Source organism: Carassius gibelio, chromosome B20 (genome assembly GCF_023724105.1).
Source record: "Carassius gibelio isolate Cgi1373 ecotype wild population from Czech Republic chromosome B20, carGib1.2-hapl.c, whole genome shotgun sequence".
Classification (NCBI taxonomy): domain Eukaryota; kingdom Metazoa; phylum Chordata; class Actinopteri; order Cypriniformes; family Cyprinidae; genus Carassius; species Carassius gibelio.
In genome coordinates this window covers 15896720-15915830 of record NC_068415.1, presented here as the reverse complement: position 1 = coordinate 15915830, position 19111 = coordinate 15896720, and the positions used below count along the sequence as shown (strand labels likewise).

At 37.3% G+C, this 19111-nt stretch overlaps 1 protein-coding gene and 1 pseudogene across 1 annotated transcript; one reads left to right on the top strand and one right to left on the bottom strand.

The window, feature by feature from the left end:
- Positions 1-1991: 1991 nt before the first annotated feature.
- On the bottom strand, positions 1992-5593 carry xrcc3 (X-ray repair complementing defective repair in Chinese hamster cells 3). Its single transcript, XM_052585660.1, has 7 exons — positions 5321-5593; positions 5104-5241; positions 4783-4995; positions 3353-3507; positions 3064-3276; positions 2913-2959; positions 1992-2481 (listed from the first exon to the last, which is right to left on the bottom strand). Exons 1-7 carry the CDS (start codon positions 5373-5375, stop codon positions 2235-2237), a joined length of 1068 nt encoding a protein of 355 aa, XP_052441620.1. The 5' UTR covers positions 5376-5593; the 3' UTR covers positions 1992-2234.
- A 1947-nt stretch (positions 5594-7540) lies between these two features.
- Positions 7541-19111, top strand: part of LOC127983529 (transcription factor IIIB 90 kDa subunit-like) — a 36987-nt pseudogene continuing 25416 nt past the window's right edge.

The window sequence follows — 19111 nt, the reverse complement described above, 5'->3', positions numbered from 1 at the left end:
AATTCTGTGTTTTGGAGAGATATTGGAGTGCAGCTGTTTCTCATTTGATAGGAGCTGGGACGTGATAATATTCTGCAATAGGAATAAGTCAGATTTAATTAAAATAAAATGACATAAAACCGATAGATAGATAGATCGATAAACAGACAGGGAAAGTATAGTCTAACATTTAAGATAGAAACTAAAAGTGGGTAAGTGAGTGTCTGTAAAGATGTCATGGTGTGAAACTGTTATGTTTTCACAGCTGTGCTCCTCGTCTTTCTTTGATATAATATTCAGAATATATTTCCACATACACATGCTCCACATTTCTCCTCAGGGCTCAACACAAGAATCAATTTTCCTCCTCCTCTTCTCCAAGATGGCCGTATATGCATGTTTGTACGAGAGAGAGAGAGGGTGTTGCAGCCTGCAGTCACTGCATCCGTCTCTCTGATGCTCTGACTGAGACGAGCAGACGTGGGATGCATACTAACAGACTCCTGCCTGACTAACCAGGGTCCGGGTTATGACTGCTCGGTGTGTGAGGAGCTCTCAAAGCCCGGCAGTCATTTTGAAGAGGGTGGCAGATGTGGGCGGTTATGCATGTTTTCTGAAAGCCCGTCTGTGTGTAGCCCGTTAAGACCGGTGGAGTTACATAACAAGGTTTTCATCAGCGCGGCAGTAAACAGCTGAGTGGAAGGATCACAGTGTGTGTGTGTTTGCAGGAGGGGATGGAGGGGGGTTAAGTTAAGGGTTGCAGTGCGATGGATGCAAAATCCTGTTTTAAATGTACTGTGAAAAACAGTGTGAAATAGAGTGGAGTGACTCAGGGGTTTTTCACAGATCTGCAATATGGTTTGGTCCGCAGTAGTAGACCCAGCATGTCTCATAAATCAATTGATCTGATGTGAAAGGCAGCAGAGAGGAAAAAACTAGGAGCTCTTTAAACAAACTGGGTACTTAAAACATCTAATATAACAAATATCTGTTATATACACTACTGTTTACCCTAACTTTTGAAAAGTAGTGTGAATACAGATCAGATTGTGAGTGACCATCAGTGTTAATTAGTTTAACGGGTTAGCATAGCTAATGAGGCTATCCTAAACAGCTAAACCTTGGCTCACCGAGTAAAATAATGCAATTTTACATCATGTCCTTCATTCGTCCTTGTCTCACAGCAACCACAGAGATCACTGCCATCCCTTTACAGGTTTTTTTTTTTTCTAAAACAATTTTAAACAGCATCCTTTGCACTTTTTGCCATCTGTTATATAGACTAGAAAGCTTAATTTGCTGTGGATCAGACATTGATATCATGGTCCCTCCACTTCTGTGGCAAGGCAGACTGTCAATGATTTCTATCCACAGGGCAATCCCATGTGGCATGTAGGCGATGAGTTTTGTTGGATCTCAGCTCCCTCTGCTGGAGCAGATGGCTTCCAACACATCCTAAATAGTGACTCATAAAATGTCCCAAAAAGATATTAAGGTAAAACGATAATTGCTATAAAACAGGGGATCACTAAATATGTATTTTTCTCTTTTGCTCTTAAGCTCTCTAAATATACATTGAACTTCCCCCAAACAGAAAAACTGATTTCATGGTAAGAAGGAACATGTGCAACATTAAATAAATTTGAATTTTACATTGTCACATGATCATTTTTGCTACACAGTTAGGGTTTACCACTGGGGCACACCATGGCATGAAAACAACAGCTTTTCTGAAAAATGTCTATTTGCCTTTCTGTTTGAAATACCAAAGCCTAATCTCAACTGATGCCATCTGTCCTTGTTTTGAGTGTTGAAGGTCGGTAGATCGATCGAAGACTGACTGGACTACAAATGGTTCTAGAGCAAATTGAATTACTTTGCTTTGTTTTCTTATATGAGAGAACAAAATAACCGGTTCTCTTTCAAGGGCAGGTGTGAGGTAACAATTGGGCTTTATTCACTTTACTTATTGCTGCTTGGAACTATATGTCTGAAAACTCTGACAACACATATCTGAGGAAAACATTTATTCTGTACCAAAGGCAAAATAATAATAATAAAAATTAAAATGATTATAAAAATAGGATTAACTATTTGCATGTAATACCTGTAAGAATCGTGTATTAAAAATAATGTGCATTTGTTTTAAATGTCCTTTATAAACATTTATGTCCATTAGCAGCTTTTAACTGCCATGTTTTAACAACATGTGTTTTAAGTAGTCCTGTCCATCTGCTCCTTTTGCTGATGGTTCATCATGAAGAGCCCTGTGGCTGCAGGTCTGAGTGGTCATCAGGGATCCCTCTCACTCCTTCTTCCCAAACTCCACACAGACAGCTCGCTCGAGGGAGGTGTGGAGCAAAAACCACTTCTAATTTCCGCGGAGCACTGCTTCGGCCGTCTGACTGAACTTGCCCTGGCAGTCTCCTGAGCATGAGTCTCACCATCACCTGGTTAGCCCAAGCAATGCCCAATGCAGGAAGCACCTTACTCCCCACCAGCCTGTGTATAATCAGTTAAAACAACTCATTATAGAGCACCAGAAGCTCAAAATATGATTGGCCCAGTGTTGTAAATACACCAAACCTTCTGAAATGAGCTAAGCTTTTATACAGTGGCAAGAATTATGTGAACCCATTGGAAGTGGTTAGTATTATGCATTAAATGGCCAATTTTTTTTTATCTAATCTTTATCAAATTCTCAAGTTTATATAGCATAATATGCTGAATATTTACTGGGATGTGTTCAATAAATGACATGAAACATTTTAGTTTAGTTGTACTTCACGTGTCGTTAGCTTGGGAATTGAATGAAGATCAAATGATATTAATAATGCAGAAAACCAACCAAATTCTAATGGGTTCACATACTTTTTCTCGCCACTGTATACGGTCGGTTTTGCTGCCGGCTAAACTGACACAAACACACTCACCCATAGTCACATCTTCCTGGATTTGGTCCATCCACAACATCTGTAACCTGGAGCAGAGAAATAGCATAAGAACAATTTGCATGTTATTTACATTCAGAGCATATTGTGTAGTCTTTCTGATTAGGTGTTAGAAATGAGATGCGTGTCTAACCTGGTTGACACAGACTACAGGTGCACCATATTCATGACTCAGGCGGTGAAGTATGTTGGAAAAGGCCAGCAGGTGGCGTGACCTCTGCACAGCCTCGTCAGCCTGAAACTCACTGCGAAACAGAGCAGCCACAGAGTCCACCACCAGCAGTCTGACCAGTCCTCGCTTCAGCAGCACAGGCACACGCTGAGACACGCACGCCTGCAGAGCCTCCTGATCACACATCAACCAGCATTAAGAGCTTTCTGATGGTTATTACTGTAATAAGAGGAATGTTTGCCAGTCTTACAAGGTCAGCTGCATGCTCGATGTAGATGTTGTCACTAAAATGCCGGCTGCGAATCAGAGCTGGTGGCAGATCTGGTCTGAGCTGGGGCTGCTGGGTAATGAGTTGCCGTAGTCGTTTGATAGGGAAAGAATCCTCGGTGCAAATATAAACAGCTCCTGTTAAATGAGCATATAAAATGTGAGTTAATACAGCAGTTAAGCAGACATTTAAAATGATTACTTTCTTCCGAACTTTCCTTTTACCACAGTAATCTCACATTGCCAATTTCAAAAGAGATCTCAAACTATACTCGATGTGTTTCTTAGTTGAAATGTCAGCAATCTATAGCAGTGGTCCTCAACCAGGGGGCCAAGGCCCATTGGGAGAGCTCAGAAAACTTCCAAGTAGGGTTGGGTATTGTTTGAATTTTATCAATTCCAATTCTGCTTATTGATTCCAATTCTGATTCCAAAGTGGTTAAAAAGAAATTGAGTCAAACATTTAGACATCAAACATATTTACTCTGTCTCTTACCATGAACAAAAATGAGCAGGCTGCATCAAAACTGGACTCGATTAAGAGCAGTTTGTGTGCAAAATAGAGCTGTATGATTCTGGATAAATTGAGACTTTTTTTAAAATGGAGATTGTGGTTCTCTCACAATTCAAAGAAAAAATATTAGACACCTAAACGAAATCTCATCGAATTTATGAATTGAATGATCTAAAGGCTCACTAAAGATTTACTCGTTTCATTACTGGATGAATCAGTGGTTTAGTTCTTGAATTAATTATTCAAAGACAAATACATTCATTATTCAAAGACAAATACATTCATTATTCAAAGATAAATACATTTTAACAGCCCCACTTTGCCACCTACAAAAAAGTGCAAACAGGAATTGATAGGTGGATTTGAAACCATAATTTTAATTGTAAGTGTCCAATTCCTGACCGTAAGTATCCAATTCTGCCATTTGAAATGATTTTGGATTCCCAAACCTACTTCCAAGGGGGCCTCAAGATGACTTAAAATGATGTAAAATATATCAATCATCAAAATAACCTAAATAATTTATATAATTATTTTACTGACCTCCCTAAATAATATATATATTTTTTTATTAAAGAACTGGGATTCCAATTGTCTTGGAAAACCTGGACAATTCATTGCATTCTAAAAGTGTGAGTTTTAGATCTAGAATTTGTGTGTGTCCGCTTTCTAGACATCATTAAAATGATTAGCCTACAATTTTTATTTTATCAGATAGAAACTGGCTTAAGATCCTTATCCAGTTATCAAATCTTTGATTCGAGTTGGGAGACCCTGATTAATAATGGTTATATGTTTCAATTTCTAGTCTGGGAAAATATTTTCTTTTTTTCTCTTAACAGTTCGTTTCTATTCTAGTGACAAAACAAACAAATAAAAGGTGTTTCATGTCCCCTTACCAGAGTTAAGTCCTCCATTTTCCTGCGGATACTGGACAGACAGACAGAGTTGCAGACAGAACTGAGTTTTCCCAGCAGCACTCTCGCCGGCCAGCTCCGTTATTCCTCGTACCGGGACACCACCGCGCATCAGACCGTCCAGGACGGGGCAGGCAAAAGAGAGCCTGTGTCCGGCCTCCAAAACAGGACATTCTCCCCGGAGCAGCTGTAGTGCTGAGAATATATTAAAACAATAGTTTGGAATCAAAATTGCTGATTCATTTATTTTTGATCATTTATTTAAACTGAAAAGTAGTGTTACAGTAGTATATCGAAGCCCACCTGAGAGCGGCTTGGACTTGAAGACAACAGCTGCTACACAAACATGCAACCTCTGAACATCAGCCTTCGACAAGCGCGTCAGTCTCTGCACATCCGGACCTGACACACAGAGGATGTCCTTCGCTGATCTGAAATTGGCTGAACAATAAGATAACATTAAACGAGGAGCGCATTCAATATGAGTATAGGTTTACTCAGGGTGGATTTTCTCGCTAACCTTTTTTAACAGCAGCAATAATCCTTGGATTCAGATCCAGCTGTTCCCACTCCATCAGCTCTCGTGAATCCCCATTTAAACAGTGTAAGGTTAATAAAACAACGTTTAATTGTTATTTTAACTTTTCACTAAAACTATCTGCGAACATTTTGAATTGCACAACATTTACTTCCCGGTCAGCATGTCTTAAACTCAACAAAATAAAAGTCTTAAATTTAATCGATTATCAATTTTATTATTTTTAACCTAGCGTTGCTTATATTTCAAGAACAGACTCACGACAACAAATATAACGAGCAAAACTTTATTTTATCAAGCCAGTAAGAGAAAGAGCGATAACGTATCGGCTAAACAAGAAGAACACACTCCTTCATATTATCGCGCTTTAAGACCAGACCAGTGCATTATCAAAATAGGGTTTTCTTGAATGTAAGTGCTTAACTAAGTAGAATAACTATAAAGATACATTCATAATTAATATTTTCAAAACCTGTATTTTGCCATATATTACACATATTAGTTAAATAAACCAAGCAAAATAACTAAAAGAAGAATTTATTTTCCAACTTCAGTTTTTAGAACAGCCCTCAATGTTGAATCGCAGTTTGGAAGAGAGTCAAAATAGTAATGGTGTTATGAATCAAATTAAATATTTTACCATAAAAATGAATTTATTCCTTTTAAACATGATAGTCAATGATTGCAGTTTAATCAGTTGAAAAAAAAGTCTTTATTATATGAAATACAGAATAAAACGATGGAAATGTGCTGTTTGTTTTAAGTTTACATTTGTATCACGTCTAATGCAAATTAGCTTTTCATTTGGTAGCATATGCGTTATGCACATACCAGAACACGAGCTTAGTAAGGTTTATAGACGTTAGAAATATACATTAAAGATAATTCTAATATAAGTGTAACGTTAATCCGAATAGGGGGACAAAAGATTCATGGACGACAATGAAGGAGGCTCAATTGGTTAACTTGTGTTGAAGCGAAAACTATGTTATGTAGCGAGGATATTTGTGATCCAGAGATCTTGCTCAGGACCTACTGTATAGTTTACTTAAACAATCATGACCTAGAAGTCTCATGAGATTTTATTGCGTATTTTGATGTAATATCTGGATAACAGTAAACTTACATATTAGTTAAATAATCTAATACGTTGTCTAATGTATAGTGTGTTAAGTCCGATGTTTCTTGTTCAGTCCTGGTGCTCTTGTGATCTTCCTCAGGTTTGAATCTTGCTGCCAGTATGAGTCGTCAGTGTCACACAGACCCGGCCCGGGCGAGTGCGGTCGGTTCTGGAGGACAATATCATCGTGTCTGAGGTTCAGTTTGTGGAAACCAGTGGAGGGGTGTCTTCAGCTGTCGGCCAGTTCCTGTCAGCTGATGCTAAGAGTTGTTCACTTGAACCTAAACACAGGTGGGTCCAGTATCATCCATGTTTTGAGGGGCACCAGTGGCAATGGTAATGTTTTTGCTTTTTTTTTTGGTTCCAGGCAATTTAACTGATGTAAGGTATTCCACAGTTTTTTTTCATAAAACAAAAAAAGAGCAGTCTAGAATTGAAATCTTTGGATCTGTGAATGTGGAATTCGACAATCAACAGAATCAGATTTATTTTGTAAAAATGTTCTTTTCCAGATTAATCATAATCAGCAGAGGCCAGTACCACATCCTTCTAATACAATACACGCTCATTATAAATTTCACTACTAATAATTTCTGACATTTAATGGACATATCCATCCAAAATCAGAATTATCACAAAAAGAGCAACTGGAGAAAATTATTCTTGTAATTTAATATAAAATATATTTTTCATGTAATGGTTTCCATGTTAGCATGTTCCAGGGTAGTAAATTATTTAGATAAATATTTATGTGTAGTTCTTCATATAAATGTGAGATAAGATGGCATTTTGGTTTAGCACACATTTATACTAATTGAAAAAAAAAAATTGCAACTTAACTTTACAGTTAGAGATCTACAAAGCATTTTATTTGCAAAAATGGTATGCCATACATTACACACTGGGACTGACATGTTATTTGCCAAATCTCATTGCATTTTCCTCAGCATGACAAACAGGGCTCTAGACCAACTTTACCCACTGGTTGCACAGGTGCGCCTAACCTTTTTTATTAGGTGTACCAGCACAAAAGTTAGGTGCACCCAAATATAAGTTTTAGTTTTTTTTTTTTTTTTAAAGTAATGACCAAGCTGCCAGTGGCAGACAGTGAGCCTATGTTTGATCAATTTAGCCTTCTCAAATCATCACGGCTTGTCTAAAATAAAATCTATAGATATAAAATAGTTGAAGCATATAACAATGTTTAAACGTTAGACCCAGATAAATGTGCGCTATATCCAATAGTTTTTGTGGAGACGCTTCAGTACAGATGTCAGCGTGATCACTTGCAATTTTTTCAGTAGATACACCATCGTTTTTGCTCATAAAGATAAGAGTAATACATCATTCATAACTGCAAAGGATCTACTTTTATTTGTGTGCACTCACAATATCAACAAAACGTTGCACTTTCTGCTGTTTCGTCTTTAACAGGAGTACAAAAATCAACCGACACTCAGTGAAAACATGCCTCACAGACATGATAAATATATCTATAGAAAGCTTTAAATGACTACTTAATGAAATAAAACAAATCGAAAACAAAAACTCTTTCATCATAATCATAATCCGTAAAGTTTTTTCTCTAAAGGCGCATCTAGTGAGGAAATGGCGAGACAGGCAACTTCATCCTTGTGACACATACTCAGAAAACACTAGTTTATTTGTAAATAATTCAAATATCTCCTTGCTATTTCCCCCTGTCACATTTATGGTGGACTAACAACTTTTGCACCACCTGCCCATCTTCGCCCAGTATGTAACCAACCCATGGCTGTCCTGGTGGCCTCGTCCATGAGCTAAGCATCCACACACAGCTCAATACTACTGCTTACAAACCCAAAGAGGTCCAGAACCAGCGGGGTCATGACTTTAGGAGTGCAACATCACTCCATCAAATGAACTAGGGGCTAATAGATATGATAGACAGCCTATGACAGCTTGAATTGTTATTTACAATAAGGGTATTGTATGTGCAATTAGTCCAATAACAATCAGTTCTGTAATGTATCAGAATTTGAACATGGCCAATGAGTTACCTATCGTGCATGCTGCAGACGAGTCAAGCATCACTATCACCCATTTCTGCCTGAAAAACACTCTTGCATGAATCACCTCAACAGCGATGCCGTCAATCTGAGGAAACAATAGGCAGGTTTCAGCCTTCATGTTGAAAATCCTGAGATACTGTCATAGTAGAACCTGATCAATTAAAATGGAAATGGATGGACAATGCATCCAAACCGTCCTGATTCAGGAACATTATCTGCCATTCAGAGATGCCAGATCTCTGGGCCTACAAGAAGCAAAAGAGATGGCAAAGAGAAATTAAAACCGTAGAAGTTCACACGTTAAAGCGATAATATTTCTTACAAAAGCGAGAGCAGCCAGCCATGCTGCTTTAGTGGTGCAGGGTGTATTTAGAGAAAACCAGATATTGTTGACCAGCTTTAGTATTTTTTCTATACAATTGTAATAATTATTCATAGTTTGAAATAGATTTTATTTATATATTTTAATTTTATTTTAAGTTTTAGTAATTCTTACATGTTTTTTTTTTTGGTAACTATGTTAAGCTTTATTTCAGTTTTTGTCATTTTAGTATTTTAATTTGACCTTATTTTTTTCTCATTTTCACCCAATATTTATATGTTATTCCAGCTTTATTTAAATTACCTTAAATTTAATTGACATAAGCAACACAGCTGCATACCACACAGGATTTAAATTGCCTGCCTTGCTCAGTCATACTAGTTTTCTTCACAGAGGATCTCTTTTCAGACCTGTCAACGAGCGGTGTGCATGTCTTTGAGAGAGTGTATTTATTCTCTCTCCCCGTATGGTCAGTCAAAACAACATTCAGCTTGAAAAGGAAGTTGTAGTCATTCTACAAGACATCATACAACAGGTTTTCAGTATGGCAGGAGAAATAGGAAGCCCTCAGAGATGCCCGTGCATTCAAGATCCTCACTGTGTACTCACTAATAATATGCACTCTATTTTCAACTTAAAAAATGTGTATTGATAGGAGAATTAAAATATGTAATAGTTTGTGGTACAGATTTTTGTCAAGCCATAGCACCATACCTACACTCTCAAATCTCGGGACATGGCCTGCAAAGCCCATATCAACAGACACCCAGAAATATCGATCGCAACACTCAGTGTCAATGTCACCTGGAGCTATACATACAATTCATTACAGCTTTGGATTTAAAAAAAAATTACCATTATATACTGACATTTTCTTGACCTTGTGGAGCAGTGGTAACAGAACTTCCATTCATGTCACAGATTTGAAAGCATAAGAAGAGAAGCCTGTGTTATATCAGTTCTGCATGTCAGTTTTGGCATTCAATATGTTGTATTACAGCTTTGTATGTTCAGATGTATTGTAAATTGGTCGCAGGAACCTACACAAAGCAGCAGCTAACATACATGACAAAAAAAAAAAAAAAAGCTAGATAGGAAAAAAAGGTGTGTGTGTGTGTATATATATATATATATATATATATATATATATATATATATATATATATATATATATATATATATATATATATATATATATATATATATATATATATTATCAGTCTCAAGTGTCAAACAATCTCTTTTTTGTGTAGTGACATCGGCACCCGGTCTGTGATATAATTATAATGCTGTTTTTACACAGACAACCACTGGAGTGCGCTAAAGCTTTATTCAAATCCTTAAAGGTCACTGTCAAATACTAGGATTTAATTGTGCACCTGTTTATACAGTATATTATGAAACAAAACTATTTCTTTTTATTGTAATTGTATGATTTCAGCTTGGCCTTTATCATTAACAGTAATGAATTGTATTTTTTGTGTTGTTTTCAGGTACTTCCAAAGCTCCGGTTTTGGGCACTGGTTTCCACACAAGTCTGGGAAAAGAATCGCAAGCTCAGACGCTCCAGAACGGTAGGTGCACCTTTATATTAGTCAGCAGAGGTGTGTAGGTGCAGTCAGTGAATGACCAGTCACCAAAAATAAAAAAGTACCATAAGTGTTCAATACAATAGCCCATATGGCTCTTGCATTATATTCTTTATATTCTGGGACAAAGCCATATGATTGACTGTAATTTTAATTCAAATCAAATCTGGTGCCATTAGATACATTTCCTTTAGTATTCCTGTTGATGCATGTTCCTTTAATAATACGTTTCAGTAAATCATCTGCATTAATTTCTGACCCAGTTACATCTCAAGTGCTAATTAAATTTACATCATTTGCATCTGCGCTTTTCTGAAAAACACACAAGATGCAATTAACTGTTGCTCCTTTTCATGGAGCTCTCTAATAAATGTCTTTGGTTTCCAGGTGTGTGTTGATTTAGCAAATATAAGGAAGGGCATTGTGTAAATATGTGAGTGTGTGTCTGAATGAGAGAGCAGTGAGAGCCGTAAGTTTTGTGGCATTATATTTATACATTGCTCAGTTACAGCTATTTGTCTTGGTGCATTGTCAGAGCTTTAACTGAGTGCAAAATACTTTCAGAATCAAGGTCACCAACTGTATAAACACATAATTCAGACTTAGTTTCTCACAGAAAGTTCTCAGAACAGTTCAAAAACTTTTTAAATGAGTCCCACGTAATGAGATTAGATTAGATTCAACTTTATTGTCGCTGTGCAGAGTACAAGTACAGAGCCAATGAAATGCAGTTAGCTTCTAACCAGAAGTGCAAATAATAAATAGTGCAAATAAATATAGAATACGTGTACAAGCTATATTATGACATGTAGTGCAAGTTATGAGTTAGAAGGGCAGAGACCAGCTCAATGTAAATTACTGTACATACAACATAGGGTGCAAAGAAAGTATGAACAGAAAGTGCATTACACTGAGTATAAACAGAAGGTGCATTATACAGTGAGGCACGTAGATAGCATATGTTTATTTATGGCAAATGACCAAAAACAAATGGCATCCAGAGGTAGAAATGTGCAAGGAGAATGTGCAAAATATCAGAGGAATGTGCAAAAACAGAGGGAATAAGAACATTGTGAATGAGGAGTGCAGACAGGTTATTGTACAGTGCAGTTTTTCTTTTTCTTTTTTTTGTTAAGGCTGACAGCTGAGGGAAAGAAACTGTTCCTGAGTCTTGCTGGTGTGAGGGAGAGGAGTGAACAGTCTGTGATTGGGGTGAGAGGAGTCTTTGATGAAACTTCTCACTCTCCTAGGCAGCGTTTGTGGTAAATGTCTTTGATGGAGGGTAGCCTGACACCAGTGGTGTATTGGGCAGATTTCACCACCTGCTTGAGGGCTTTCTGGTCCGATACAGTGCAGTTGCCATACCACACTGTGATGCAGTTTGTGAGAATGGTTTCAATGTTGCAACGGTAAAAGTTCAGCAGAATGTGGGGTGAAAGGTGGGCTTCCCATAGTTTTATAAGGAAGTAAAGGTGCTGTTGTGCCCTTTTGATCAGTATGGAGGTATTAAAGAACCAGGAAAGATCCTCAGAGAGATGAACACCAAGGAACTTGAAGCCTGCTACATGCTCCACTTCAGCTCCATCAATGTAGATAGGAGTATGTGTGTGGCCCTTCATAGTCTGTCGGTGGTCTACAATCAGCTCTTTGGTCTTCTTGGTGTGAGTGCAAGGTTATTGTTGTCACACTTAGGGATATGTCGGTATCAAATTTTCATGTTGCGATTAATTGCTAATGTTTTTTATCACAGTATACGGTATTGTAAAAATGGTCATTTAAACAGTATTAATAACTCATTTCATTTAGCTGACGCTTTTATCCAAAGCAACTTAGCATGTATGTCAGAGGTCACATGCCCCTGGAGCAACTAGGGGTTAAGTGTCTTGCCCAGGGACAAATTGGTGTCTTACAGTGGATTCGAACCCGGATCTCTCACACCAATGGCATGTGTCTTATACACTGCACAACACCACACCAACATAACTTTTTTCTTATAACAAAAATAACTATGCAATAAAGCAATACAGAAAAATATATACATTTAGAAGTTTTACACAGATTAAAGTGCAAAAGAACTATAAAGACCAATAGGTATCACTTTAAAATCTAAGATCTCATTAGTTAACTTTAGTTAGTGCATTAACATTCACAATGAGAAATAGTTACATTTGCTACAGAAGTTATTAATCTTTGTAAAAAAAAATAGTCTTAGTTTATGTCAGCTCATTAAATGGCACAGTTGCAACTTTAGATTTTAACAACGTAACTATTTGGAATACCTAAGATTAATAAATGTTTAGAAGTAGGTTTCATTGGCAGTTTATGTTAGCTAATTAATTAACTAATATTAACTAGCAATGAACCCCTAATGTAACGTGTGAACGAACAATAAAAGAATCAAAACACTTTTAAACAATATATAGGGTATGTTGTAGTCCAGAATAAATAGTAAAAAAAGCACTGCGATGAACAGCACAGCAAATCTACAAATCTTAATGGCTACTTTTTATAAAGTAGGGCAGCTGCTTTATTTATGGGGTATCCAGGGTAACGGCTGCATTTTCTGTAGTTTAGCGCCATCTGCTGTCAGAGAGTGAATGTGCTTTCATTCAGCGCGTCTCTCACGTGTTCCCCCATGTGCTTCTCATGTATACTTGTTTACATCAGAGTGCATAAGCATCTTTTAAGCAGCATACGGTATTCTTAAAATGCATTCCAAATTCTAAATAATTTGTAATATTTATTAATGGTATTTAGAAGTGCCCACAATAACAATATTGTTCATATTCATAACCATTACCATGATATATTGCATTAACGAATACCGCCACATGTCTAGTCACACCATGTTGCTAGATGCTGAAGCTCGTCCCTGTAGGCCGTCTCATCATTTCCGCTGAGCAAGCCTAACACCAGGCATGGATGACTGTCCAAATGCACCAAGGGTCATTGTTTTAAATGGTAGTTTTATTTTATATAAAATGTTCTGATTTATGAATGTCTTCCTGTGGTCACAAACAAAAGATTTCATTCATTAAATAAAGGTGTCCCGTGTCCCGTGTCCCTGCAGTGTTGTATGCCGTTATGTAATTCTGCTGTCATTCAGAGAGGTCACCGCAGACCTGGATAATCCAATGGCATAAACAGCATAAAAAATACTCTGGGATTAGACCGGTCCGGAGTGTGTACCGGAGAGTTGGCACACGGTGCTTCCAGAATAGAAGGATTACGCTCTTAAAAGCTTTTAGAGTTATTTTTGGTCTTGGCCTGCCAACATGACACTTGACACTGTAGCTTTGGGCTCCACAGTTGGAGAACAAATAGTCAAACATCCACATTAACATCTGTGGCTCTATCTATACTGTTGGCAAAAAGCAAAGCAAAGCAAAAGTTTTTATACTTATTGATGCCAATCCCCCAAATATGCTGCAAGGGACCACCTTTCCGGCAGCCATCTATTTTTATGTTTACTGGTTAACTGTAAAACATAAAATAGTATAAAATATGTAAACATGTAAAAATATACTGAATATATATATTTTTATTTACTTAATTACATATTAAAATATAAACAAATTAAAATATTATGTGAAAATATTAAGTTGACTTGAATCTTATACCCACTGTTAAAGTATAGTTACATCACATTTGTGTTCATTTCTTAATGGAGAAATAATTAAAAATACCCATAAATTCTAAGGACCCACTCTCCACCCCATGGGGATCATCGGTTTCCAGAATCTACAGGTTAAATAAAAAGTTAGATGCGTCTATGCATCTGCTGAACTCATTATCACATATTTGCACATTTAGAGGACAGATTGATGAAAGCATTTGCTTCTTATAAACACGTTTACATGTGGAATTTCAAGCATAATGAATGACTGGAACATGTCAAACTCATCAACTCCATCACATCTGAAGCCTTTCTGCCCAGAAAAAAAAGCTTTGCGTGCTATGACATGGTGAAGCGGCCTAAATCATTCTCATTGTTTACAATCTGGGAAACTTTCACCGTCTGGGTGAACAAGGTCTGTTGCTAAATGATGTGTTAAGTAAACAGAAATCTGCCAGATAGCCCACTGGACTTTTAAAATGTGGATTGAATATGTTAAACTCATTTAAGTCCAGTGTGGGATTTCAGGCAGACTGATTTATTCTGTGTCCAATGAATTACAACTTGGCCTGTTTTGAGATCCTCTGTGAAGGAGTAAATGTATGAGCGACTGTGAAGGAAAGGAAAAGAGGGACATGGCCTCATATGGGACATAAAACAGCTGTCTCTCTGCCCGTTTTCACTTCCAGTCTCCATTAAAAGCCTGTCTGGCTGTGCACCGTTCTCATGACATCAGTGCTACTGGAAAACCAAACACCTGCGTGTGAAGTCATGCCTTGGTGCGCAAGTGTGCATGTGTGGATCTGTGTGTGTTTGTTCAATCTGATGCATATGTGTGTCCTGTCTCTAGGGAAACGACAGATACACAACCTCGGCAGCCAGCTGCAGCTGAACCAGCACTGCCTAGACACGGCCTTTAATTTCTTCAAGATGGTGGTGAGCAAGCACTTGACACGAGGGCGAAAGATGACACACGTCATAGCCGCCTGCCTCTACCTGGTCTGCAGGACAGAGGGAACGCCACGTATCCTTCTCACATTGATCCCTAGGGAGTGAAACCCTAGTTACATCCTTTGTGAATGGTACTCCATGGGGTTTGGCACCTTATCCAAATTAGGTTATAACAAAAAGAGTAAATCTCTGGCTTTTAATAGAAAAATTCCTTTAGCAAAATTCTGTAGTCATGGATTTGACATATCTATATATGAAATGTGAACTTATATACACCTTTATATATAGTTCTGTGAGTGATACAATGTTTTGGTTGCTGTTATAAGCAAGTAGCTGAATTTTTTTGCAAGATTTCTTTGATTAGGCAGCTTCATTAGAACCAGAACCAAACCAGCATAATCCAGTCTGAACCAGTGTAGAAGTTCATGCTGGTCTATGGTTGTCTCTTTTATCAGTTCATACTTTCCCCAGGGAAAACCTGGTTTAGGGTCTGAAGAGACGTGTCAGGATGTGAAAACAATAGTACTGCAAGAGAGGAAAAAAGGAAGAGGAAGAGTGTTTTTACTGCATCTTTCAGAAACTCGGAGGATGTTCCCTGAAGTAAATAATAGAAAACAGCTCAGATTTTCAATCTCTGTCGTAGTTGTGTTCAAAAGCTACTGAAGTGACACTTATTTGACCTAAGTCCCAGAGACTGAAGTGGAATTCTGAAGTGATAGTTGAGAGAAAATCATTCCCCTCCTCCACATTTTTGTTTTTCCCCCAACCTGTCATAATTCTGTTCCCAGATTTTGAGTTTGAGACTCACCACTCCTGTTACAACCCAGCACTCCTGGATAGTGTTACACCACTGCTTTCACTCTGTCTCATGAAAAGACAGACTCTTACTCACATTGACAAGCACCGTCCCATGTGTCTGCTTGGGACACACCCAGATCTCCACTCTGCTTTTGTGAAGCGTCAGGCCTGACTGCTTACCTGGTGTGGCGTTTAGAGTTGTTACCTGTCTCTGGGTGCGGCTGTTTTAGTTGCGTGCTAAGATATGGGACTTCATGCTAAAGAGCAGAAACACAAAAAGAACTCGTCCAGTACTTTACAGACTGCCAAACCCATTCCAAATACTGTCCTATTTTTAAATGTGTACTGTTCTGCTGTGCCTCAACAAACATTCATGCATTTATCTCATGCATCATTGTGATATGATATACAGACCTGTATATGGATAACTGTATTATTTTTAGATTTCACTTAAAATAGTTTTTTTTAGGTAATTCTCACCTAAAGTATTTACTATTAACTTAGGATTCATTAAAATATTTCATCATATATATTTTTTGTTCATTCTTGCCATTTAGCAGTGCTTTTAGCAGTGCTTTTAGCCACCTCACATCTGTTGAAACCAGGTTCTTTAGGTGATGATTGACTTTTTCTGGAAACATTGATTCACCTACCTTGATCTGTCAATTCTCACATGTCTGCCAGAACTTACAGGTCATGGTTTCAGAGACTCATCATCAGATTCTTTTAGATTCAGTACATTTCATACATAAATACCCAGTTCTAAATACAAGGATCCCTTTAAATGCATATGAACAAATATGCATATTTGTGATAAATCCATAGGGAAATCTCATACTTTCATTAAAAAGTTCTTTCTTTCTTTCTTTCTTTCTTTCTTTCTTGTTTCCTTTATTTATTTATTTTACCTAGCTTTGCTTTACCCAGTCAGAAATGGTTGTTCTTGGAAAACCGGGATTTTCCAAGTTTTAGGTTTTATTTTAGTGTTATAAAATATTAAGTATTTTAGAAGTTAAATAATAATAAAATAATCTTTATAGAGTAAATCGCAAATGACTGAAAAAATCATGGGACCCTCAAATATTGTTGTGGACCATGAGGGCATTGGCTTGGAGTCAAAAAGGTTGAGAACCATCATCATATGGGCATTAATAAACTGGATTGTTAATAATTGCAAGATATCTAGAACCATGAAGATCTGTATCTGCTTGGTGTTTCAGGAAAAAAATAATACATACATTTCTTTTAACATAATTATAATTTTCAGAATACTAAACACTTAAAAGAAATGTCCTAACATGAATAACATGGATATATTTTCACTCTTTTTTTGAATGATGCTGCTAAACATGTAATATTGACCCTTTGCAGTACACCTGCAGTTTTTGCCAATGGTTCATATCTGGTCTTGTAGCATTTGAGAGATAAAATGGTTATCAGTATCACTGATGTCAGTCGTAGAAGTATAAATACTCTCTGTCTTTCATGGCAGGCCGTAATTAAGGCCGTCAGACTCCTGATAAAGTGGGATTAGCTTGTCTTGTAGTGATGCTAATCTCTTTGCTAAGGGGGGCATTAGTCACATTAGAGACACGTGCCTCAGGTGTGTGTGTGGCGCTCAGGTGAGCAGTAACAGATGGTCAGGGTCAATCTCTTGCAGAGATAAGGAGATCCTGCCTGAAGCCCGTTGATGTAGAGATGATCAGTAAAGTCAAAACTCCCCCAGTGACAATTACTGAGCTGTCCGATGCTTAATTAACCACTGTGACCCAGGATTAATTAAGGAGCAGGATCGAATTCTTATTTTTTAGCTGTGTAGTTGGATAAAGATGTTTATATCTTTATCACACTTTCAATCCTTTTTAATGATAATATCTAGCCGTTTTGTGTTCCCTTAACTGATATGCAGACATGCTCCTGGACCTCAGTGATCTTTTACAGGTTGGCTTGTTTTCATTTAAATTTATTTCATATATTTTTCACTATACTTACTCTGAATAATATGATGCAACCTAAGCGGCTGTGCTAAGGTGCATGATGTTCAACCTCCAAATAATCTTTTATACCCTCTATATGACAATTGAAAGTGATACTGTATGGAGCATTGCATATGACATAACAAGTAAGCAGGTGCCAGTGATTTTGGACAACAGAAATTCTGTTGTATATCCAACTTCAGTTCATCAAATATATTAGCATAATTTCTCTTCATTTAATAGGCCAAACTTGTTCACATTTCAATGATTTCCACAGATATAAATGCAGGTAGACGCCGTACACAAAATGTTGTAACTCTGAAATGTTAATGTGCAAAGCTAATATACTCACACATGATATGACTGCATATAAGATTTATAAGATATAAGATAAGAACTATTTATGAATATTTAATAAACCACGAAGACATTAGATTTTTCAATAAGAACATAAAACCTTTGCAATGCACAACTTTGAATGCCATATTGCTGTAAACAGCAAGTATAGGATATGAGGCTACATTTTGTTTTTGAATCAGTACACAGTACCGTCTTTATGACTGTATGTACTCTACAGTTTTTAGTAGTTATTTTAGGGTTAGATACTTCTGTGCATAAGCACTGGTGTAGTGTTATTTTTACTCCCCAGCTGTCCACTGAGCTGCATCTGCTGTAGAACAGACACTGGACGGTTGGGGCGGAGGCTCAAATATGTCATGAATCTTTAACAAGTGTAGCCACACCCAAATCCGACAAGATCCCAATTTAACCTGCCTGGATGCCTGGCTCACTAGGAACCTGGTGGTCAGGTCATAACCCCTCATCATTATTAGGGGACTTCTGAAGTTCACACATTTAAGGGTCCATATAAGGTATATTTAAGGAAAAGTTACCTGAGAGACTATCCGCAAGTGCACCTAGGGCTAAAGCTGCTTTAAATGCAGAGGATGGTCACACCAAATGTTGAATTAATTTAGATAATAGAAGTTAACCGATAAGGAAAATCTATTTATGATGTTTTTGTCAGAATCCTCATTTTACAGTATAGTTTTACACAAGTGCCTAAAACATTTAACAGCACTGTAGCTTTGCAGGCAGGTTTCTTGAAGCATTTTGGAGACATTGCCACAGTTCTTCTGGATTTAGTCTGTATCAGTTTGTCCTGTTTCTTCATGTCATTTCAGACAGACTGGGTGAAGAGATCAGATCTCTGTGTGGAGCACTAGCTGTCGTCAAACTCCTTGTGCAAACAAAAAATCTCACTGGATTATTACAATTAATGGCAAAATGAATGTTTGGAAACTGATATTTCCTACTGACACACAGCTGGTGAAAATAGTGTTCTAATAT

Bases quoted from the DNA above. Each gene is read 5' to 3' on its own strand.
- xrcc3 (XM_052585660.1), bottom strand. From the start codon at position 5,375: ATGGAGTGGGAACAGCTGGATCTGAATCCAAGGATTATTGCTGCTGTT. The intron at 4,996-5,103 runs GTGGGCTTCGAT...ATATATTCTCAG, and splicing joins CAAGTCCAAGCCGCTCTCAG to CACTACAGCTGCTCCGGGGA. The intron at 2,482-2,912 runs GTGAGTGTGTTT...GATTATACACAG, and splicing joins CCAGGAAGATGTGACTATGG to GCTGGTGGGGAGTAAGGTGC.